The sequence below is a fragment of the Cryptomeria japonica genome, chromosome 4, assembly GCF_030272615.1.
Source record: "Cryptomeria japonica chromosome 4, Sugi_1.0, whole genome shotgun sequence".
Lineage (NCBI taxonomy): Eukaryota > Viridiplantae > Streptophyta > Pinopsida > Cupressales > Cupressaceae > Cryptomeria > Cryptomeria japonica.
In genome coordinates this window covers 241081079-241107414 of record NC_081408.1, presented here as the reverse complement: position 1 = coordinate 241107414, position 26336 = coordinate 241081079, and the positions used below count along the sequence as shown (strand labels likewise).

The 26336-nt window shown below is 37.9% G+C and overlaps 1 protein-coding gene across 3 annotated transcripts in view; it reads left to right on the top strand.

Moving 5' to 3' along the window:
- The first annotated feature begins 2280 nt into the window (after positions 1–2280).
- Positions 2281–26336, top strand: part of LOC131065504 (GDSL esterase/lipase At5g62930) — a 92475-nt gene continuing 68419 nt past the window's right edge. Inside the window, exons 1-2 of one of the 3 annotated variants that reach the window (XM_058000004.2) lie at positions 2281–2580; positions 2662–2739. In XM_058000004.2, the coding sequence (XP_057855987.2) occupies positions 2482–2580; positions 2662–2739 (177 nt within the window). In that variant the 5' untranslated portion in view covers positions 2281–2481. The remainder of the gene's footprint in view (positions 2581–2661; positions 2740–26336) is intronic. The other 2 variants (XM_058000003.2, XM_058000006.2) reach the window with 2 other exon arrangements.

Here is a 26336-nt window from a genome sequence, read left to right as displayed (position 1 = left end):
CTGACCTCCTTGCAAAAATAGCCCAAGTCAAGACCCTAAGCCATGATTAAAGAGTAAATGTCCACCCTTGAACAATATCTGTGGCCAATGACCGCCACCTCCTCGCCAAGAACCAGTTGAATATCTTTCAAAAATAAGGGATCTCTTGCCAAAAACATGTTTTCAAGTCTCTTCACAGGAACATGACCCTAGAATGCAGGCATCAACTTAGAAGATTTAAGGGTGAAATTAGCTTCCATGTTGGAAGCCTCACCAAACCGTCGAGCTCTGTGAAAGATTCGTAATCCCCCAACCAAACATGCTTAAATACCACATTGAATGAGCGTAAATTCCATTTTTAGCTATTAAAGAGGCACACACCACAACCGCCGCCATTGCAGAAGCATTTGACATTAATTGCTTGTAAAGCACGATCCAATCTCAACTTATTAAATTAGATGCAAGCCACATGTCACACATATTAAGTATGCGATAGTACTGTCCTTGGTAGGCCGTCTTAACTCCATATAACGTTGTTATCATTACCATCCCACCACCTCACCTCACCCTTGGACACTCACAAGCCACGTTAGACACACCGCCAACAACAACATTTCCACTTCTCCTTACATGGGAAACACAAAAGTCTTGATTTTAAAATTTTTTTTGCATAGATAATGGTGATGAACTTATTCAATTTCCAGCATGGGGTGTCTCTTTTCATAAGAGCATTAACCACCACTTGGGAATCCCCTCCAAGTGGACTTTCAAAGCCTTCATATTCACTGCCAAATCAGTAGCTAACAAAACCGCTTGCACATCGGCTTCATTATTAGTTCCATCTTGTAATCTTTTTGCACCTTTGAAGAGAACCTTCTCTTCATCATCGCAAGCCACACACCCCGCTCCTGAGATGCTTGGATTCCCCCTCGAAGCCCCATCAAAATTAATCTTAACCCAACCCCGCGCAGGTTTTGACCAACTCACCTCTTCAATACCAAGATCATTGCACAAAGGATTAACCCTAGGGAACCCATGAACGGGTAAAATTTAATTTATTTTAATTAGAAATAGGATAAAAATTATAAAAAATATTTTATCTATATAATAATTTACTTTTAATGTTTATGTACATAAGATATAACATAATTTTAATTTATTGATTATTAGTTTAAAATTTTAATCATTATCATATATAAGTCACTTTGCTGTTGCATTTGTTGAAATGTTAATTAGTATATATGACATTTGCACACCAAAGATCACAAAGTCTTCATCTATACACTATAGTGTACAACCTCCACATAACACAATTCAAATATAGTTGTTAATGTGTTATTCACCAAACATTTTATAATTATACCCACATTAATGTTGCACTAAGACAAGCCCTCTTGTCACACAACAATGATCTAAACTGGTCCAAACTTTGCATGTACCATGACAGAGTTTATAATATACATAAAAAATACAACTTGTTCATCTAATAGTAAACCCACTGGATCCTTGCACCATATAAACACTATAGGACTTCTATGATTTGTAAAATAATTACTAATATATAACTACTCCCTAACAAAATGACATTACCAAAAAAGATATTTATCTAAAAATTTATAATTTATCATAGTCCAACACTATATTAGTTATAATTAATAATTTTTTAAAAATAATTATAACAAAAATTACTAGGGGAAAGGACCCAGTAGTCGTGCACCCTAACTTCGCGCTTCTCAAAATCCTACTTGGAAATTTCAAATCACTCCGATTTTTTAACAGCAGCTTACTTGGCAAGTCCCCTGCTAATAACTAAGGTTTCAGAGCCACGTCATCAAATATGATGCCACATCAGCATGCTTTTTGCCAAGGTGTCCAAAACAGCCCCCCAAAAAAGTGAGACCAATAGGCGTGCAAAAAAGACCCCAATAGTTGTGCAGCTGACATGGCATCACCTGATTGGTTACTTTTTACAATATTAGTACATTTCTTAACAACTATTGGTACATTTCCTAACAACTGTTGGTACATTTCCTAACAAAAATTGATATTTTTTGTTTCAAACAATAGGTTTTATTTGTTCAATTTTTGGAACAAAAGGTATCAACAACCCTCACAACAATTGGTACATGCTCAACTACTGGGTCCTTTCCCCTATTTCAACTACAAATAAATACAACAAATATTCGCCACTTTGTGACACTTTTATTTTTTATCCGGAAACTCCGTCTAAACCCAAAGATCGCCCGCTCCACTATGAACGGCTCTCGTCTATCATTATATTGGGAAGAATTCGAACATTTAGGTGCAACATTTAAAAAGCTACTTAATTTCAAAGAATGTTTTAATATAGCTGCATGCCCGCAGAAACTAACGATACTTTTACCAACATTGCATGCTCAGACCTCTTTCCCTATGAAAGGGCAATATACTTTCAAACGAATTCCAACTGAACACTGCCAAGTTAGTCTTTAATAAGTCAACCCAGATCAGTAGATAGAGACAATGAGGCCCCAGTTTGTATTGTTTGGTGATTCAATTACAGCGCGCTCATTTGGAGACGGAGGATGGGGTGCATCCCTTGTTCAACGATACTCTCGCAAGGTAATGTAAACTTCTGCATCGAATTGCATTTGAATGAACAAACGAACGAAGGTCACGGTATTTATGATGTTTGATTCACAGGCTGATGTTGTTCTGCGAGGTTATGGTGGTTACAACACACGATGGGCCTTGTTCCTGCTCCCTCACATCTTCCCTCTGGTAAGAATCATGTCCTATTTGCAGTTAATACTCCTGCCACATTTTACATATCAGAAGTGAGTAAATTAGAAATGGCACCAAGCTCGAGTTCTTTTCTGTCAATGGGAATTGTTTCACAGAATTAGATTGATTGGATGGTTTCTTTCTGTTTAAGCAAATGGTAAAGAAATTCATTGTTTTGCTTACTTGAAGACCTGGGCTAGGATGGAGAAAGGGTCATTGTGGGTCGATAGGTCTCCAAATCCTTTTAACTGAAATTTAGGGGAAATGATCAGAGGACTTTCGTGAGATGGATGAAACCCACTCCCAAGTGTCTAAATGATCTCCTAAGTTTTTAAAATGATATGAGATTTCCACAATTATGGGTCTCGAAGGAGATTCGAAGCATTGAAAAAAATAAAAAATAAAAAAGTGTCAGTCAGTTGTATGAGTATCCAGGTAGAATGGCCCTTGATGAACTATCTACTTTTAAATCACTCAAAAACAAGTAAAAAAAGGAAAGCGACATTCAAAAATGTTTTGAATTCTAAACAAAGCCCTAAGCACACGTCTAGAATGCTATTATATTGCCTTGAATTAGCTGGTTAGTGCTAATAATTTCTTTTATAATTATGCATAAATTGATTATTTTCAGTTAGGTTTAATATCTACAAGTGCGATTAAAATTCCCTTTCTACATAGTGGTGTTTGTGCTGTTTATTAATTTACAAGCTGTTTCATATGGTTGCATATCCCTATAATGGGATTTCTTTTCTTTGATTGGTACATTTCAATATTCAATGTTTGTATATATAAGTATTTAACATGTTGTTTGGCACTTTCAACATGGATTTCCAATATGAAAGCCTTAGTAATTTACTACTTGACCTCATCCCGTTTGACATTTCCCTATAACGGGATTCATTCTTACAAATTCTCTCATTTTGTGTGTGTGTTGGGCATGTCTAATGGATAATTCCACAAGGGTAAAATTGCCAGAAAGAGGTGGTTTGTGAGGCATTCTCTTGTACCAAAAGCATTTCCAATTTGCAAGTAGGATTTGGGGTGCAATTTTTTAGAATATTCATAATGCATCGTATTGGAATAGAATGCACTATAACTATAAAATAATCTATAGTAGAAACATTGTTGTCCTCATTTTTGTTTTCAAAAATGAAGGACCACTACAGTGAAATTTTTATGAAAAAATTGAAATTTTTACTCTATGGCACGCTTCCCGAGGCAGAATTTCGACTAATCCTTGGACTGGCTTGATCCTCAGTCCATTCTCGAACTACGTTTCGAATTTCGTCCAATTCTGGGTTCGTTTGCTATGCCTTTCCTTCAATTTCGGGTTTTAAAACTCAGACTGCAGGTGGAGAATTTTCTTCAAACTGCAAGTTTTAATGATATTCATTGTTGTGGTCTTTGTAGGGGAATTTTTGATCAATTACATGTGCATTTTTATTTCAAATATGTCACTTGTAATTTATTTTAAGTTTCCCCTTTAATGTTTTTATCTTTTTGTTGTTTTTTGGTCATTTTTAGTTAAAATAGGGGTTTTTTGGCTCAACTGCAAGTAAACTTGCAGTTTGTTCAAAAAGCCCCTACTTTAATGATTTTCACATGTAATAGGGATTTTAAATCCCCATTACATATGTGCAAGTGTTTTTAACTTGTTGTAGGGATTTTATTTCCCCCTTACAAGTATTTTTAAACTTGCAGTTTGTCTTTTAAAACCCGATTTTGGCATAAAAGTGCATTTTTGACAATTTTAAACTTGTCATTTGTCCAAAAAAACCCGATTTTGGCTTAATGAGTGAAAAAGTGAAAAATTAAACTTGTCATTTGTCTTTTAAAACCCGATTTTAGCATGAAAGAGGGAAAAGTGAAAAATCGAACTTGTTGTTTTCTATCCAAAACCCGATTTGCTTCATTTTGAACAAATCGAACTTGTCTTTTGCTCCCAAAAACCCGAAATGCAAGGGAAAAACGATTTTTGACCATTTCAAGGCGAAATTTGTGGAGAAATCGTTGGATGAAGGAGGCGTTTTGGTTTGCATCCTATCTTCATGCTTTGTTGGACATCTCTCACGCCATTTGGAGGATACATTTGCTGGTTTTTGCCCTAAATCAGCAACCACGTTCTTCTTTAATGCCACGTTTTGAGGAGTTAAATCTTTAACAATTTGCACATTCCTAAATCGTTTTGCTCTTTCCTACTAAGGCGTGGAGGGTGAGAGAATTTTCGCATCATTTGATGATTCATTGATGGTGCATTGAATATCACGTTTTTTGCAAAAACGTGATTTCCTTTGGCTGCGTTTTTAACTTTTGGCGTTATTGCCTCTTCACCTTTGGTGTTATTGCTCCAGCAAATACCTTAATCGTTTTGCTCCAATAAACTTGAAATGAACACTTTCATTGGCATTTTGCTCCTCCAAGTTTAAGATTGCTGCCATATTTGGGGGCATTTTCACAAAAACGTGATAAGGGTTTGATAGTCCGGTTTTGCTTCTTCATCTCAAGAAGTATTGCATTGTTGGAGAAGCATTTTGCATTTCTAAGAAAGGCATGTTCTCCTTCCCTTCTTCTCTTCATTTTATTATTTTCTTCATTTTTCGTTTTTAGTTGCATTTTTGGCATGTGTTGTTCTTCCCCTTGAAAATTGGTTTTCGTGAAAGAAATCTTCCCCTTTGAAATGCAATTGTTGAATCACATTGTTCTTCCTAAAAATCCATCTTAAACTTGTATTCGGGATTTTTAATCTCGATTACAAGTTCGCTGGAAATTCTTGTTCTTCCCCTACGGTTAAGGAATTTAATCATTTTTGGTTAAAATTCCAAGCTTGAAAAGTGTGAAATACCCCTCTCTTGCAAATTCGGGTTTTAAAAACCGGATTACATGTTGAAAAGATCTTCCCATTTTCATGAAAATGACTATCCCGGATATTCCCGTTTCTATCCATTCACGTTCCCTATATCCGTACTTTCCATTCCCATCATTTCCCGCAAGTCAAAATCCCATTTTTCATCCATTTCTCCATTTTCGAATTTACAAGTGTACTTGTATTCGGGTTTTAAAATCCCGATTGCATGTATGTACTTTTCAACTTGTATACTTGCGAAAATTCCCCCAAGATCCGAAATTGGTCAAAGTCAAGATTTTCCCATTTCTACATATCTTCCCTCTTCCTCTCACAAAACCGTGAAATTCAGAGATCAAAGTTTTTCCCATTTGAAAAAGAAAGAATGATATTTGCAGCTGATTATGATGTGGCCTTAACTCTTTTAAGTCTTCATCACAACATTCCAGGTTCACAATCAATGTCAGATTTGTCGGCATCGCCAACTCCAAAGAAAATGAAATACAAATATGACAAATACCAGAATGAGGTTACCCCTTCCCAGGTATCTTCTCCATTGGATCGCATCAGGGACACAAAAATAGGGCACGTTGATATGGCAGAATTCATTCACAGGGTAGAAGATCCACAGGATAACAACTTGCAGCGGCTGTTGGATAGCCATATCCACCATGCATCTTCTTTCCCAGTAGCTGCCCTAGAACCTGAGTTTGTCCTTGCATGCGCCCATCATTTTGACAGAGAGTCAAGAGTCATCAAAAATGATGATGGTGAAGCTATAATTCGTCTTGATGCGGATACAATCGAGAAGGTCTTCAAAATACCTCCTGCACCTGTTTATATGGAAATCACCAAAGAAAGTGCAGCAGAGTATTATGTGAAAAGGGAAAAAGATTGCAAGCGACACATCAATAGATGGATTCAAGAGCCACGTCCTTCCTTCTCAAGATGGGCAAAGTTGTACCGTTGTGATTTCAAGTGGGAGATAGGAGACACCATCACTCTTCTCAGCAGAATGTTGGGCCTTGAGCACTCCAATGTCTTTGAGCCATGGATGTATCAATTCATCATGTTCATACGACAGTCGCATCACATTTTATGGGGTGAAATCATCAGCGATGCTTTGTGCGAACAACTTGCAGCAGTTCCTACCACTATGACCTTCTTCATGAATTCTTATTTGGTATATTTAGCAGCGTCACTTAGACACTTTCCAGGTCTTTCTACCAAGGGTGATCGCTCGCTTATACCAGTTTGGGAATATTATGACCAGTTGCCATTGAAACCTAGCAGGCTACATTTTAGAAGAGTCCAAGATGCATTCTTCGGATATTTCATGTGTCAGTTTGATAGAGATCTCAGAAATAAAAGAGTATCAGATGAGGCATGGGTCAAGGTGTCTGAATATGGGTGTTTATTCCTGCAATTTCCCACCTTCACCTACATGAGGATTGGGTGCTATGATGGACAGCCATACATGCTTCCAAGATACCCAACCGATAAGATAATTCTTATGGAGTTGGGAAGACAGATTATGGCTGTTCATACTCTTCAGTCTGCTAGACACAAGGTTGGAATGGGGATCTCCAGCACAAATCCATTGAAAATTGGTCGATACTCCCTTGTCACATTTGTGAAGGCTAAGGCCATGGAGGTTGAATTGCAGGAAATCAAGCTTAAGAGGTTCAAACCTAGAGCTGATTTTGATTATAGAGGTATGAAGGAGAAGATCAAGAAATCCTTTGTGCATGTTCATCGCATTGAAGACATCTGGGCAGATCTCCGCACAGAAGCCGAAGTTCTGAAGATGGATTATTGCAGGCTCACTGTTGAGCAAATTGTTGACTTGAACTTGGCGGATATCCCACGAGGGATGATCGATGACGGGCATATACTTGATCCTGAATACACTTCACGAAGGGTTGAGGAAGCTCCACTTCCTTTGATCCAATGGTCACACAAGGAGTGCGTCTCCATCCTTGACAGATTTCAGCCTATCTTGGCCAACACTAACGCATGGCTGAAAAGTAATGCTGTTAGACTTATCAAAATCAAGGTTGGTAAAGAAGATGATTCTACAGGGCCTCTTGGACGGAAGTCTGAGATTCAGATTGATAATAAGGAGGGTGCTTCATCTTCAAGCACAAGGATCAAGTTACGAGTTAGTCGTGCAGTAGTGCTTCCGCCTGAGGAGACAACTACTCGTGGGAAGGAGAAATCACGGTTCCATGTTCAGGTGATTGATCTGGATAATCCAGAAGAGGGGCAGCAATCTGATGATGCGCCTAAGTCTCCAGTTTTAGACACGCCTCACAAGGTCATTCCTCCAGTTTCCATTGAGACGCCTCTTTCTCCTCCTGATTTGCTTATTGATGAGTCTCCTCAGAATGCAGTTCCCATTTCAGCATACGAGCCTTCTCCTGATCAACAACGAGAAAGTGTGTTGGAAGTTCCTGAAGATAATCCCACTTGCATTTAGTTATCAGAAATTGATACTTCCACTTCTGGTTTTGAAGAATTCATGAGGCAATCTTCATGCCCATTGGTAACTGAGCAAACCGTGGTCGCTATTCAAACAGATATTCCTCCCAGGGTGACCACGGTAATTCAAATAGAAACTGCTTCTCCTTTGCCTACAGCTACTACTGGAAGTCAGTTGATGACTTTGCCTCCATGACTTAGTTCTTTCACCCCGAAAAGAAAGAAGCAAGAGATCTCACCGGATGCCTTTGACTACCAGCAACTCAAACAGTCCAGATCCAAAGTTGCTAAGAAGGCGAGGACTATTTCTAGGGTAACTATTGATAGCAACAAGATGAAAGTAGCTGAAATTGTGGAACCTATTGCAGATAAACCACTTGATGAAATGTCAGCTGCTGATTATAAGGTTACAAGGGTAGAATTGGGCAAGCAAACACATGAGGTCATTAAACATGATGCTCAGTTTTTTGTTGCTTCACTAGTGCAAAGGTGTGACGATCTTCTTGCAAAGAAAGACAAGCTAGAAGAAGAAAACCGACAGCTCATGGCAGCCATCCATAAAATCACAAAACTTGCTGCTGAAGGGAGTAACTCCATAGGTTCTTCCGGTTCCCAAGAATCGATTCGTGGAGTGGAAAGGGCTGCTCAAAAAGTACGAGCACTGGATTCCTGGATTGATCAGCTTCATGATCAATGTATGCAAGTGGTAAAAGACACTTTTCAAATAATGTCTAAGCTAGAAACCATTGAGGAGAAATTGGATCAGACTTCTAACACTTTCAAAAAGAATCTGGAAAGTGTTGAGAAAAGTCTGGCAATCTGGCGTACTATGCCCCAACAACAGCTGAGTATTTTGCAGGATCACGCCATCATCTCTTCCAGGGTCATGTACTTGGAATTTGAGGAACTTATGGAAAACAAAACCCTTGTTCTTAAATCCCTCATTGAGGAGATCAGTGATGCAAGGAGATTCCGGGATGAAGTCTATCAAGGTATTGTCTCACATTGTGAAAGGGCCTCTTGCAATATAGTAAGTCAGGATGGAGAGCTGATTCCAGAAGAAGAAGTTCTTGCTGATTTACAGATGAGGATTCATAATGAATGGAGGAGTGAACAATTCTCGGCATCTTCAATTCAAACATTGATGAAACACCAAGCCTTTCTGCATGAGATCCAGTCTATCCTGGATAAAGACAATTCTGCCCTCCTCCGTTGTCACGACACTATTGTGAAGACTATGGTTGTTGCTAAGAACACCCATGAACCGAATCCCGAGGAACTACAAGTGAGCATTAGGAAATTTCAAGGATTCATGTCTTCACAAAAGGCAACTTAAGTGTTTTTCAACACTTAGTTGAATTTTCTCTCTTTTGTAATCTTTAGTTGTAATTTCGTTTTGACAAGTTACATGTAAAAGTAATTTTTGTAAAATACAAGTTACACATTACTTGTACTTTTGTAATTACATGTAAGGCAACTACAAGTTATGTCCGATTAGGACTGTAGTTGGAATAAGTCTTAGTTAGTTAGAGTAACTCTTAGTTAATTAATGAAGTCTCAGTTATTTATTGAAGGAGTCTTGGTGGTTGAGAGAATCTCTCAAGTTAGTTAGGATCCTCCCACCTTTTTCTCAAGGCTCCTCTTCTATAAATACTTGAGAGGTCCATTGTAAATATATCTTTTGGAAAGCAAGCAAAAACTCTGCCAAATTTACAGCAAGAAGTCTTTGAGCTTATGTATGTGGATTGAAAGTTTTGGAAGAATAATAAAGAAGGATTACTCAAGTTTTGAGTCTTTGAACTACATGTTTGAGTTTGAATCTTTTTATTTCTTCTATGCAAAGTGTTTCTAAAGGAGCTTAGTCCAATCTGATTTGAAGTCTTTGAGCTGCAAGTAGAGAAGATTAATTAAAATAGGAAACCCTCTTGAAGGAGCAGCAAGTCTTTGAGCTTGCGTCTATTCTTGAGGAAAAATTACTGTTTGATAAGAAATAGCATCAAGTCTTTGAGCTTGCATTAGTTCTTGTCTTTGTGTTAAAAGAATAGATTATTTCAGTCTTTGAGCTGTTATCTTTTATTCGTTGTAAAATTTAGTATAGCAAAAGGTAGATAGGACTTCCAATAGTAAAGTCTTTGAACTTGATATTGCTGTCCTGTCCCGAAGGAAGTGACGGAAGTCTTTGCGCTTTCAGGAAACTTCATTTCCTTTCTCTCATTTCACTTGAAAGTAGTTACTGTTGTTCATATTCAATCGCTATCCTTTTCTGTGAAGAGAAAATGATATTGTCTTTCTTGAAGAAAGAAGAAAGACTGCTGTCCCATCCCATTTTATTTTCCAAGTTGTAGTTAGATAGGGGGAGCCTTCCCTTAATTAGGAGAGTTTTTACTCGTGTGCTGTGGTTGAAACCACAATTTTGTATATTTCCCCAAGTGTACAAAATTTTCAACCAACAAACATTATTATTGTTATCAATATATTAGTTTGCAAGTGGTTGCTTGGTTGGTTAATATTCAACTAATCTCTCTTTAGTCTTTTGTATCTATCGTTTTCTTCTCAATAATGGAATTGCTCATTCTTTGCCTTGAATTCAATTCAAGTCCTTTAGTTGGTGTGTTAGTATGCTACCTCTTTTTGGTGCGAACATTGCAAACAGTTTCAGTGCCATTCCCTATGAGATTTTATAGCTTTCATGATGCACATTTAGTTTCCATCTCTTTAATTTGATGGATTGTAATGTCCCCTAATGGAACCCTCTTATATTCTGACCTAGAATCTCAATTTTTGTGCATAGCGATTACAATAGAGTGACACTATTGTCAACTAAGCTTGGTCTGGAGCCTGCACAACAGATTAGTCAACATTTCCATTATGTCTTGATAGATTATATATTCAGCATTCTTATATATTGCATAGTTATATGAAGGATTCAACAACCCTTTCTCTCCCTACACCAGTTCCCATTATGGAGCTCAAGGAGAATCACACAAGGCGCCTCGAGTCTATCTCTCTCCAACAAGCCCAAGAGCACCAAGGACCTCATCAACTTGGCCCATACTCGGGGTTGGCATACCTGCTGGATCTTAGTGCTCTCGCTTCCTTGTATTCTCCCTCCATAATTGGATGGTGAGATTGGAAGGTATTACAAACTCCATCATATAATTTACTTAATCATCATATGAACAGTTAGTGATAGAAATGCATTATTAAACTGTCATTATGCAATATTACACTATTAGTATTATATTATATTAAATTAATAGCATGATTTTAATAGCATTATATTATATTAACAGGATTAAATTATATTATGTTAAGTTGTGAACAGCCTAATACTATATATTAAATATATCTAAATACTAATATTATAAGCCACATAACCTTTATTTAAAATATTATATTGCACAATATTGACACCAAGCATCATCATTGCAGATTAAGGAAGTTCTTTATTATAGCCTGAATTAATATAGTTGTAAACCCATACCACGTAGGTCTGATAAATTTCAAATGCTGAGGAGATGCTGAAGAGTTCTCCCCTTCAATGCTGATTGATTAATATCCATATATCTATCCCCCACGATGCTTTATATGAGTAAGGGGGGACTGGCGACTCCAGGAAGAGTCACCGCCATTCAAAGGGAGGTGACCCTTTTCCAATTAATAAATAAATATCCATTAATTGACAATAATTTAATTGCTACATTTATGTTATATTCATTGATTAGGAAAAAATATGATGATCAAGGATGGGTATGACATGGATAATAGGGATTAAATTATGAAGTTTTGTTGTTTTTCACGTTTTCTCTTTCCCCTTTATAGTCCGTTCTTTTAAATTTAGTGATCTTTGTAACATGTTATATCTTTCTATTTATCACTATCTATCCCTGTAACATAGGTTTTATATCACCCTTATGCTGAAGACATTGGTGGGAATTGTTGCAAAGAATGACTTAAAATATTTTGACAATACCATTAAAATCTATGGGATTTCAATCAGTTTTATTGAAGTCAATAGTCTAAGGCAAATCATTGATAGAATTGTATGTGGAGCTTGTCCATATTGACATTTATCTTACTTAACTAGTTTAGTTTTGACCTTTTCACAAGGATGCAGAAAATGCTCTGGGAAACTGCACCTAAGGCATTATAGAATCCTTTCTAGAACTCTTTGATTTGGTTGAGATCATGACTCCTTTATGGGTAGATTGAGCAAGTCTCGTTCAAAAACAAGAACTTAGATAAACATTAGTATCTCTCTAAGTATTTAGATATTTAATTTTTGTGGGATTTTTTAGTACATGTGAGTATCTTTAATACTCAAGTCCTCCTTGGTTTAGAAGGTTGTAGTGACAGTGTCTTTGACTACTTTTAGTCTCTTGTTATCTATTTTTCTCACGTCAGTAGTTTAATGAGGCTTCTAAGCTTTTGAATCATCCCTTATGCACTTTTTGTAGCCGCCACATATATGAGAGCAAAAGGTTAAGGGGAAACAACCCCAAATGTCTACTCGAAGGTTCAAAAGGGGAGCATGAAAAAGTTGTTTTAGAAGCAAAAGAAATTGATCCAATTAGCTATATTTGTTGGTTGACCAAAACATTAATCCCTTGAGTGCTTCTTGACCATATGAACAAGGGTGATAAGGCAAAGAGGAAGGTTTTGTCTATAGGGACCTTGACTTGGCACATGCTCAATGAGGACAATTGTAGGTAACGTGGAGTGGGGCTCCAAATGACTATGAGTTGAAGGCATCTTGAGGGAAAACCAAGTTTGGTTTGTTTTATAGATGCTTATCATCTCTAGTAGGCATTTTTGCAATTGTTAGTTGAGGTGACTTTTTGTTTAGGGGAAAGGAGGAGGAGGAGATAGCTCGTGCTAGGGAAGGTGAAAAGTCACCTCCATAGCTAGCGATTTCTTCTTCCTTGTAATGTTTCCTTGTTTGCTTTGGTACATAGTGGTGTTTTTGGACGTGTTCTATTTTACTTGGCTTGGTCATGCACTTGATTGAGTTAATTTCCTTCTAAAGGGAGGTCAAATATGGAGGCTGTGGTACTTTCCTGCTGCCACTGCAATTCTTGGAGAAGGTTTGGGGGCTGGTGTAGGCCCTAATGGTAAATGTTGTATTGTAGGGAAATTTTACAAGAATGCTTTGGTATTTGATGAGTGTGCTGTTTTTCTAGAAGGGGCTATTTTTGTTGAAGATGGAAGAGGTTGGCAAGGAAGTGATGGATACAGTAATCTCCCTGTGTCTACTTTGAAAATCATGTCAAATGTTGAAATAATTAGTACCATTGAAAATGAAGAGCAAAGACTTAAGAATGTTGGTGTCTTTATTGTTTGCTTCAACAAGGATTTTATGGCATCACACTAATTTTTTGATGACTAGGTCTTGTTTGTTTGGGGTAAGAAACATGGAGTGTATGTGAATTTGTGTATAATGATAAAAAGGGATTGCCTGTCATTTGTTTAAAAAATAATGGAATGCAGAAGAGGGTTGTTGCAATTGTTTTTTGGAACGTCGGTAAATCAAAATTTGAGCACTTCCATGGGATCCTGTTATGCAACTTGAAAAGGTTACCTTTTATTCCTCCCCTTGATGGATTGGTTTGTGCTATTCCCACAAACATTTGGTTTCTTCTACCCCAACTTCTCAAGCTCTTGAAGTAAGTTGTTGAAGATAGAAGATGCCAAATCATCTCTGCCTCATATGAATGCAAGGGTGCTTATTTCACTGAATATATCCAAGGAGTGTCTTGATAATATTGTAAAATAATTGGGCTGGGTGTTTCCTGTTCCTATTTGTTTTGTTAAAAAGATTGGGCATATTAGATTAAACTGCCCTAGCCTTCAAAGCAAGAAAACTCTATTAGAAAAGCAGACAATGTTAATAAAGAGGTTGAAAACAATAAAAACAAGACTGGTTCTTCAGCTATTGTTTCGATTGATGTTAGTGGCAAAGGTCGGGATAGTTGTAAAGCTGTTAGTGGGGCTATGGTTTTATTTGAGTCCAATAATAATAATGCTGGAATCCCAATGAATGATTCTGGTTCAAGATTAGTTTTGAATTTTTTGATAGATGAATCTATAAAAAGGAAAAGTTCTCCCAATCCTTCCAGAGTGGGCCTTAGCCAAAGTGCCCCTAATTTGACTAGTTACTGGTAAGTGTTGCGATTAACATCTTGCTTAAAGACCTAATTGTTTTGTTGATGATATAGGTTGTGAAGAGTCTAATCTGATGATATATGAAGATGAGATTCCTTATGAATCCAACCCTTGCGTGTGCTACTGATGGTTCTATAAGGTGGGTAAAGCTTCCCCCTAGTTTTGAAATCTAAGTAGAGGAAAGGCCTCACCTCCCCTCCTCATGTAGTAAGTCCTTATTGTTTGATGGTTGCAATAAGAGGGGCGTAGGCCTATAAAGAAGATTCTCCATTAGACCCTTTTGTAAATCCATTAAGACGTAGATGTTTTGTTTCTGCAAGAAGTTAAATCAATTGAATTCTCATTGGATTGTTCTTTCAAATTTATTTTTCTTGATTCTATCTCCTTTGCTTCTGATCACTTTAAAGTGAAAGAGGCACTATTGTTTTGATGAATAAGTAGTTGGCAGGATGGGTAATTGGTAATGGTTTTTCTTTGTGTTTTAGAGGTGTTTGGGTAATATTGTTTGTGAATGGTCAAGAGTTTGGGTTTTGTTTTATCTATGCCCTAACTGAGTACAAAAAAGGGCTAATTGTAATGTTGCCCTTTTGGGATTGCCCTAAAATCGCAAATTCCATTAAAATAAGAAATGTAATATAGTTAGGGATCCTACCTTTACCAATAAAACATCTTTATCAAGATAAATCTGGTTGAGATCCTGCAACCATGTTAAATTAAAATATCTGAAATATAATTCTACGAGATCAATTATTTCTATTAGGGTTATTAATCACACATATGAGTATAATTATCATCATAATTCATTAGATAAGTCATGTCACCTCTATATTCATCACAATAGGTTTGAATGCGGGAGCATGATAGTTGGCCCGAAGCAATCCTCACACTAAACCCAAGAGCAGATATATCATACCCCTTGGCCCCAAGTGGTAGGCACATTGGACACCCATCATGGGGTGGTCTACCTAGTGGGATGCTTGTCTATCCCCTCCCTATTGATGTCACCACATATATATTCATTTTTAGTATTCAGTCACAATAGGGTTTGAATGAGGAAGCATGATAAGTTGTGTTGATGTGTGTTTTTTGACATCCTACTACACAGAATAAAATATCGAGTATTCTATCCTCTCTTGAACAAAATCTCCTCAAATGCTAAACTTCGTGATCAAACAAGGTGACTCCAAAGCTCCTATAGTCCAGTCTTGACTTTATATGGGGATAGACTCAATGGTTGATGTGATTGTTGGTAATCCAAGGGGACTTATCTTTTGCTTGAACTTTGTTGGAACTTGAATATCGGAATTATCAATCTTGTGATGCTTTTCTTCTAACTTGAACTTAAATAAAAAAAAGGATAAAAGAGAAAGGGTTTAGAGAATCCATGCTGACTCACAACTCCTAAGGACAGTGATAATAATGAATGATGCTTTGATAGACAAATCCTTCATGAAACTACTTTTTACTTAACCAGAGATAACTTGGACATGCTGATGTGGCACAACTTGAGTGTGTTCAATGATGACTGGATTCCACCTCAGCAATTTCATCATCACTCAACAAAGCATTGAGATAACATTATTCATCATTGCCTTCAAATTCTTCAATCTTTTAAACTCCACAAGCCGTGGATCTTAGCAAGTTAGGGAAAAAATCACCTTAGGCCGGGGATTTGAAGGAGTGAAGGAAGAACTCTACCTTGGCCATGGGGTTTGAGAGAGTCAAGGAAAATTTCCTTACTTCCACTTTGAGTCGACCACTTCACTGCTTTCACCAAGTGTAAAATGACTTGTTCATAGGGTTAACTTGGTGTTTCTCCCTCTTTCATCACCTCTTAGACCTTGATTGATCTTCATCAAGCACTTCATCCCATTAGTTTGATCATCTCTCCCTGATCTTTCTTTGCTTCTATGTTCTAACTTGAAGATATCCATCTGCCTGCTTGACTGCTCATCACACTTAAGACTCATACTTTGACCTGAGCTGATGGTTGCACCTCAAAGCCTTATTTAATGCAGACCTTGGCTCCTACCTATCACTTGACTCTCACCTATCACTTAAGCACTTAGAGCTGAGTGGACCCCAAATCAATCCAAAGGGAGACTTGACTGCGGATAGGCTGCCCGATGTGAACACATCCCGACGGCAGGGCATTGCATCCCCTCACAAGCAAGAGGTTAAAGACTAAAGAAACTACTGCCAAGCTAGATGACTAAGCTACAACAACCAACCTATGGGCAAAAAAGTGAGGGTCCCCATTTGCAATGGGGCGATGTGTGAAAATGTATCAACAAGTGGTTGTAAAGAAGATAGCAAAGGAGTGTGGTTTACTTGGTCTAATATGCAAAAAGGGAACACGAGGGTGTTCTGAAGGGTGGATGGGTTTGATTCTGACAAAGGTTTTCTTAATTTCCTTCTTTATTCTAATAGAAAGGTGGTGAATATTACCCTTGTTGTATTATCTGATCATCACCCTATTGATTGTTCCTTTTCTCTTGCTCGCTCTGATCTGCAATCTCAATCTTCTTTTCAAGTGTTTTTCAGACTAAATGTCTTTCTATTAGGAGTAGTTCTCGTGTTTCTGGTATTCAATGTTTGTGGAATATTTGTATTGTCGATGATAAGTATAGATTTTGTATTTTAAATTGGTGTGTTGCTGTTAACTTTGTTCAGAATTTTTGTGTGTGGCAATGTGGATAATGGGGAAAGATTTTGCCGGGAAGAGAGCTTCCCTTGTTAGGGGTTTTCAGGTGAGCCATTTTAAATCTGAAGAGGAGGTGCAAGTTGATTGTTGTAATCCCTGGTTGTAGGATGAAGGTGGCTGGTCTTGAACACAAAATAAGATATGATAATGTGCATAAAGCAAAAGGTGCTAAAGTCAGATCTAGATTGAATTGGTTGAAATTGGGGGATAAAAGTTCAAAATTTTGCTTAAACTTTTTAAGAGTCAAGTCTACCAGGGAGGAGATTTCGGATATTAATCTTAATGGAGAATTGATTGAGGATGAGTTAAGATTAGAAATGCATTATGCGCTTCTACAAAGAGCTGTTTGCTTCAGGGGTTTAAGATTCTATGGGTCTAATTTCTACGCATTAAAAAGGATATTAATTTATTTTTTCTTAAGAGGAAACAAAAAAAGTAAATGGATGAAATGGTTGCATTTAGCAAGATACTAACATAACACTACTTGTCACCAATTGGCAAAGATGAACTTGTTGATGTGTTTTTTACGCATATGCAAACACAAAATAAAATACCCAAAAGTATCTTATCCTCTCTTGAACAAAGCTTCTCAAATGCTGAAGATTGGCTTAAGGATCACTTGAGACAACTCCAAGGTTTTGGTATGTTAGGTCTTGACTTGTGGATAAGCACAGTTGGTTGATGTGATTGCTGGTATCACAAAGGGACTTACGTTGAATTGTTGAATTCTTGAATCGCTGGAACTTGATCATCTGATGTTGCAATCTCATGATGCTCTTTTGATCCTAAACTAACTTGAGTTTGAAAAAATGGCAAAAGATGAAGGGTCAAGAGAGTCTATTCTAATCTTAAGAATGCAAGAAGATAGGTGAATGATTAGATGGAATCTACTGGGCAAGGTCTCACCATCAACTTGAACAATTTGACACAAGCTCAGTGCAATCTTCTAAGGACATTTCAAAGATGTTCAAGTCATTACCATCAAACATTGCTCACCATTGAAGTTAATGCATAAACAATGGACGCATAACAATTTGAATTTAAGCTCATATCACTCCAGTTGACCATGCAAGGCACAATTACAATCACCAAGAGGCTAGTGGTATGGACTAAACGGATTCCGCATAAATGCATTCAACAAATTCCTCTATTCAAACTAATCAACATGAAAACAAAATGAGAAGTAGAACCATGAGGCTTGTTGAAATAACAAATTTCACCACAACTTCAATGAAAAGAGTATCTCATTTACAAGTCATAACAACAATTCTTCCTTCTCCTAATCTACCCTAACTTTTAATCTATCTCCTATTCTTTTCCTACTGCTATTTACTATTTGTTACCTATTAACCTTTACAAATGAGAGATTTGACCCTTTTATATTGCTCTCAATACAATTCAATGACTCAAATCAATTTAAGATCAATGGCTGAGATCTTACAATGAAAATCCTAATTAGTGTTTGTTACAACAAACTCAATTTGGCCAATGAAATGATTTCGACACTTTGGCATAACCAATAGATAATAAGGGTAGGTACTTCGAAGTTTGTGCCATCACGGGTGAGTCAGGTACATTGCATCTAGACATGCTGATGTGGAACTGTTACCTATTTTTTCGCTTCTAGCTTAAAAATAGGTTAAGTTATGCTTGTTTTACAAATGGAACAAAGATACATATTACTTTTGCTATTTTGCACTCCAAATGCCCAACAGGAGTCTAAAAGAATTACATTATCAGATTGCAGATTGCATTCATACAGATGCATATGATACAGGAGAGAGTGCAAATATTTATGACAAGAAAAAGTAGTCTTTATTGACAATATAAATAAATAATGTCTCACACAAGCCGTGCAACTAACCGCTATAATGCACATGAAAAACACATGATACATTTATAGGTGCTATGAAAATAAAATGCACAAGTAATGAAGGGTGACTCGTCATTGCCTGAATGACCAGTCCGGCTTGAGCTACCTGTTGACGTATTTTTTATGACTACGTCGAGCACAAAATAAAACTGCCTAACGGTCACTTCACTCTCTCTTGATCAAAATACGATTGCATGCTAAGATTGCAAGAAGTTCAAACAATCGACTCCAATGTTCCTTTATGCTACGGACGTGACTCAGTTGGTTGATGTGATTGCTGGTAATCCAAGGGGCCTTACGTTTGCATCATTCTTTCACTTCTTTGTTGTGGCTGGAACTCCATCATCGGATATGACAATTTTGCGATGCTGCTGCTTCGAACGGACTAAAATGAACTGAAAGTAAAAGGGAAAGGGTTTAGAAGGATCTAAATCTACTCCTAAGGGCAGTGATAACAATGAATAGTGCTTTGGTGGACAAATTCCAAATAAACCAAGCTCTGCTTCGCCAAGATCAACTACAACTCCGCAAGAACTGGTGGAGTCTTCTGGGGATGCTAGAGGATTTTCAAATCGAGAAACTACATTTGAATACCCAAAAATGACGCAATCCAAACGACCATCTACAATTGAACTTAGCACAAATTTAGGGGGTTCAGGCTAACTTTACACTGCAACTTACAATCAACAATATGCAAAAAGTATGAACCATGAAAATTCATCAAACACCATTACATTCTCCATTGAAATCAAAGCACTATACTACTTCTAGTCTAAGTGAGGAAGGTGAAACCATGCAAGCTTAAAAAAAATAACTGAAGTGGACACCATCAGAGAACAATGTTTCATTGTTATTATCTCAAAACTTATCGCAACAATTTCATACAAAGCTCCCTCCTTTACAAATGAGGGGGGTCACCCCTTTATATAGGCCTCAGGCCATGATTACATGCAAACCCTAATTAAGGTTTTCCCTAAAAGATTCTCCACTCAAGATGCAACAAGGTGGGAATCTCCAATTAATAACCCATCATGCCCATATACAATTAATTACAATCCTGCCAGATTTGGCACCCATAAAGCATTAATTAATCATTACATTCAAAAAGTGCCCACTATGCAATGAATGTACCCTCATGCAAAAATTGCCCATGATGCCATAAATGCACCATCATCTCTTGAACGTGATGGCTGCATGCAGAAAGAATCTGCCATAATGCCATAAATGTGACGGCTGCATGCAAAGAGCTGCTTCATTAATTCAGTGTGCATTGACTCGACTGCCACTTGGCGAGAAAACCTTGGAGAGAAAAAACTTCAGGAGAGAAGAACCTAATCCCTGAAGAATTTTCTTGAAGTTTCTCGAACTTTCCTTGCTTTGGATGATATTTTTTTATGATTTTCCACCATCTCCTATTTTTTAGGAACTTTCCTAAAATTTAGGACTCGGGTCCAGGAGAGAGAATTCTCTCATGATTCCAAATCTGTAAAACTTTTGAAATTTGGATGTGATTTGGTGTCTAAAAATAGGATTTTTCAAAATTATTCCCGAGGGGATTTCCTGCATTTCCATTCCTCCTTGAGCCTCGAAATTCTCCTTTGCGGAAATTTCCATCCCGAACTCTCAAACTTAGGCGTGGAATGTGGAATTCAGCTTGGTGAAGGAATTTCATTATTTCCATGCCTTAGAAAATTTTCAACTTCCTAATTGGGCTTGGAATTTTGACTTTGATAGAGGAAATTCATCCTTCCCATGTCCTTCTTGATACTTGGATTTTCGCACGCCTCAGAGAAATTTTCAGTTTTCCAACTTAGGCGTGGAATTCACTCTTCATGGTGGAATTCATCATTTCATCCTTGATTTTTTTTTTCTGACTTAGCCATTTCAACATCCTTTCCTTGGCCAAGGCGCTGATCCCTCCATTCCCTGGAATCTTGAATTTTCTCCATCTTCCATGCCTTATGTTTTTTGGCGCCTTAATGAACCCTTGGGTGCAAATTCTCCATGGAGGAGGAATTCATGAGTTTGAGCATTCTTCCATGCCTTCATGGATTTGGCGCCCCATCCTGTGCTTGGGCGCTATTTTTCTTGGGTCATGGTTTCATTGTTCTTTCATTTTGTTTCATCTCTCTTGTTTGGCGCCTTGATCATGGCTTGGGCGCAATTTCACCTGAGGAAGGAATTCGCAACTTTTCCTTCCCTCCTTGACCTCTTTACTTCAGCCCCCCGCCTAAGTGTTGGGTGGAATTTTGCACTGGAGGAGGAATTTTGTCAATTTGTGAATCGTCCATGAGACATCCATTTTGGCGCCTATCCTTGGGCTGGGGCGGAATTTTGCTGTGGAGTAGGAATTCATCAATTTGTGAATCCTCCATGAGACCTCTGTTTTGGCGCTCTGCTGAGTGCTTGGGCGGATTTTGGCCATGAAGGAGGAATTTGATGTTTTCTACCAATTCAGGACATGTATATATATGAAATATAACATTTAAGTATAAGCCACTTATACTTTAAGTTATATTTCATAAATATTGTCAGGATGTTTGAGAGTGGTTTCAGGTCCCTAGGAATCATAATGCAAATTCTGGATTTTGGAAGATCTTTCAAATTTTTAGACTTAGTCAAATTTCAGGCCCTTTTCGGATCAGGATGACATTGGTGGATTGATGTGAATATCCAGACTTGGATGATTTTGCATGCTTTCCTCTTCTGGAATTGGAGTTCCAAACTTAACCATTTTTTTTGATCCAACTTGTTTGCCTTCTGACTCTTTTGGATTTAGAAATGGTCTTCAAGAACGTTCAGTCTTCAACGTCTTCAGAGATATTCAACTTTCAGTGTTTTCCTGTGAAGATCTTGCCAAAAATAGATTTTCCCAAATAGTAAGTGTTTCAAAATGTCAAGGTTTGGGCAAAATAGGTCAGAAAAGCACTTACTAAAAGTAGAAACTTAACTAAAATAGAAATTACTAAAAATAGTAAGTTTGATTTTTGGCAAAATTAGACCAATCCGGGAGGCAGTGAAACTTACTAAAAATAGTAAGCGCTCGGAATTCACTCAAATTTTACTGGGAGGTTCCGTGAAAGGTCCTGATTCTAGTTCTAAGTTCAGTTTTTCCAAAACCCTAACAGAAACCCCTAAAATCTAGGACTAAAGGAAGAAACCCTAAAATTGACGAAACGAGTCCTAGACTTAACCAAATTTGCTCAAACAAAAAGCAAACTTAATCAATATGACCTCCAAACACTTGCAAAGCAAAGAGACTGACGAGACTGCTACGAAAAAGACCCAAAAAACAAAGCCAAAAGATTGGAAGCGTCTAAAGAGTAGGGGGTCTCCATTTGCAATGGGGCGATGTGTGAAAACATCACAACACTACCCTGCATCGTTTTTAGTCTCCCCGCTTGCCTTGCATCCAGCTATTGCTCCCTTGCTGGTCCGCATGCCTGCATCTAGAAGTGAAAATGTTATTAGAGCAATGTCGAGTCATCAAACACTACTTATACATGCATCTATAAACATACATATGGCCTTCGCATACATAATAGGAGCTAGCTTGTCATGGGCCTCCAAGAAAGCAAGATTATCAAACACACTTATCACATGCCCATTTTTATCTAATGTGTGTGTTATGTGCAGATGCAGGTTTAATTATAATCATGTTCGTTAGATTTCAGCATGTGAGTTAAAATGTGGCTCCCACAAGGGTTGAGCCCAGCATGCTATTGCAGATAGGTGTTGGGTACATAGCAGTCCTAGGACAGGTGCAGTGAATCCAAGACATGGGAAACAGTTTCGTAAGCTTAATAACAGTCATTACGGTCAAAATCATAGCCATGCTTGTCTCAGTCAAACAAAAAATCAGAGTAAGCTGTTAACACTATGAACAGCATGATCCTAATGCAAATACAGAGTAATGCATGTGTGTTTGCAGCCCATAAGGATTTGAGACAGTCATAGGTTTCCCTGCCACAACAGTGTTTGTGCAATCAACACAAGGCAGCCATGTTCATAGGAGCTTTGTTCACAGTCATGTATTTATAATTATGCCAGAAGTGACAGCAATGTGTCTTTCCACAATGACTCTTACATTGAGGGACTTTTACATCTGGAAGTCACATATAGAGAGCTGAGAAATGAGAGGGAGACATTACAAATTACAAATTACAAATATCACTGTGATGGAACAGTTCAAGAACCATCTAACCCTCAAAGTTGCTGAAACCAAAGTGGATGAATTTTACTAAAGCTCATGAAAGAGATAGGAGCCACATTCTGAACTTAGAGCTGGGACTAAAGAAATTTTCAGAAAATACTTAGGACATTTGTAGGAGGACAGAGAGGTAAAGGCTGCAAGCTAAATAAGTGAAAGATATTTATTTCCTGGGAAAAACAGTTCAAATTCTTTGGTCTCAAGTGATCAGCAGGATCATTTACCCAAGAATAGAGGGTCAACCATGACGAATGGCAGAGAAGCAACCTTCCTTCAATAGTTATCAATCATAGATCAGCCATAGCAGCATGTGGAATTGTTGACGTGTATTTTGTACACCATCATACACAGAATAAAATACCTAAAGGCATCTTATCCTCTCTTGAATAAAGTCTCTAACTGCTGAAGATTCGCATGAAGGATCAGTTAGGATGACTCCAATGTTCTGGTTAGTAGGGTCTCTACGTGTGGATAAGCACCAGCGGTATGATGTGATTTGCTGTGTCCTCAAGGGGCCTTACACTCCGAAAGTCTTACTAAACTAAAGAAGCTTTTCAAAAATAACAAAAGGATAGGGTTTGCAAGAGGTCTAATCTAATCTAACCCTAAGAATGACTTCATGTGGACAAGACTTGGCAAGATTCTACCAACTTCAATTTCGCCATAAAATAACAACTCAATTGAAATTGATGCGATCTTCTAAGGTAACAAATGATTTTCAATGCATCAAAGATCAAAGACACTACCACAAAGGTACATATCCAAGATACAATAATTATTGAAGGTTAAGTGATTCAAATATCTCCAGTCGACCACGCAAGGCGTTCCTACAATCAGCAAGAAGCTAGTGGTTTGGATTACGAATCCTACCAAAGATCGAGTCTCACACTATGTCCTTCAAATTAACACACTACTTTGATTGAGCATGATTCAAATGAATTGAACAACCATGAAGATAACCAAGAAAGTTGCAACAAAACACCATAACTTCAATATTTCATTGATTTCAAAGTCATCATGTACAACAATTGTTTGAATTCCTTTCCTCAAACTCAATCTTGCTACAAAAGTAAAATTGCTTCTAACTCTAATCTCTCTAATACATCAAACTTTCTTTCTAATCTCTTAACTATCTCTATTACAAATGAAATGAAAATGAGGGTATAAATAGCATCCTCAATTACAATGAATGGTCCAGATTGAAAGCAGATCAACGGTCAAGATCATGACACCTAAACCCTAATTAGGGTTTGTTACAAAAGTTCCCCTTTTATTGCACAACATTAAATGCATAGCCAATTATAAATTTGGCACGAAAATCTAGGAGACATAGACCAATGACAATTAGGGTGCCATGTCATCTATAACAACCTCTCATCCAGAATCTTATTCCCTTTCCAATGCTCCTTTTTAGCATATGCAATGAATCTTAATACGATTCCCTCGATCTCAGCAATTGGAATCTCAGGAAGATTCTTCATTCTTTCTTCCAAGTGGATGACCTGATCAAATGCATCTAGAAGAGCTGCGTCCCATGTAAGTTCAAGTTCCTTAGTCTTTTCAATCAGGAGCATGGTAGCAAACATCTGGTCCTGTTGCTCATCTGTGATATTGATGTCCTTGCAAAAGATGACCTTAATCCTATCCTCCAATTCCTGCAAATCCACATCTGTCTCAACTTCGATCCTCCTGCCAAGAATGGTACGAAGTACCTCAAATACTCTGTCCTGGATCGGATTGATCACCTCCTCAACATGACTGCATCTAGTACTAATGTCCTCGAAGAGAACTTCCTTTATCTGGAGTAAGGTTGACCACTGAAGTAAATTGTGAGGTCCTCCATCCATAATCTTTTCCTGCGCTAAGACCTTCCTCGATGTTTGTCTAATTACTTTCAAGACAGGAATGATAACATCCTTGGTATGAGCAAAAGCGGCCACCGTTATCATCAAATTGTGGATGATCTCAAGAACCTGAATAGCCCTATGAATAGTCTTCATCATCCTTGTTGCAAATTCTAAGGCAACTGTATGAGATTTATCCATCCAAGTACTCATACGCTGGACCATACTCCTGAATCTCTCTGCCTCACCAATTGATTGAAGGGGAAGTGCCTGTATAGGTGATCTTGCTGGATCCTGACGTCCTAAAGGCTGATTGAGATGGCTGAAATATGTTCTCCATGCACCGACCTCTCTCTCGAGCTTTCTACTCTTCTCCATTTCTTCTCTAAGCTTGTCCTTCAATGCCTCAAAGGAATCTGTGGCATCATCTAGTGTCTGCTCGGCTGTGGATGGACCTAGCTCAAATGTCTCTACATCATATTCCTCTGCTAGGATCTCACCTTCATACTTGTCTATTGCCGGTGTAGCTATCTGCAATTTTCTGGATCCAGTCTCATCTCTAATCATCTTGGACATCTTGGTAGCCTTTCTCTTCTCTGTCACTTCTTGGGAATGTCCAACAAGGCTCTCTAAATCAATCACATTGTCTTCGTCCTCGATCACAATTACTTTCGTCAATCTTTCCTTCAACCAATCTGGGATGGCTGATCTTGTCTCTCTAACCTGTATCTCCTTATGCAATATTTCTTCTTCTCTGTGAGGAGATGTTACCTCGTCATTGTTCTTGTCTTCATGTAACTCATAATCTTGGAGGGATCCACTTGGCGACCCTTGAGGTACCTGTCCTTCTTTATCATTCTGAACCATCGACTCCATAGACTCCTCCACTTCAAGTGTCCTTTTCTCTTGTCGAGAAGATGTACCGGATGAACGACCTCGGCTGGCCTCTTGTTTCTTCTTGGAAGATTCTCTCTTTCCAGGTCTCTCTTTCCTCTTCGAGCCTCTTGGATGGAGATCGCCTTCACTTGCACTTCGAAGGTTGCCTTCATTTGCATTTCTGGGATTAGGAGTACCTTCGCTCACACTAGCTCCACCTTCGGCTGGTTTCTCTTCCAAAGTGAAAGTCATAGCTATGCCTTGCTCTCTCAACTTCTGATGCTGCACATCAACCCATCTGCGAGTACAAGACAAGATTGGAGCCATCAAAGCATCTAAATCCACGACCTCGGGCTCATTCCAATCTAACCTTACTGATTTGCTTTCTCGATCATAGGATGACTGGAGATGTCTGCCACTGTCCTGTGCTTGGTCGGCCACTCTGTAAATCTTGCATTTCCTGATGAAATCCAAAGGCAATCTAGAATGCATCTTTCTTTTTACTTCAAGATCATCCAAGAGATTCATCATAAAATCTTCAATCTGAAACTCATGCTTAAACTTCCTACCGACTGTCTCCTCTATATATCCATGTGGATCAA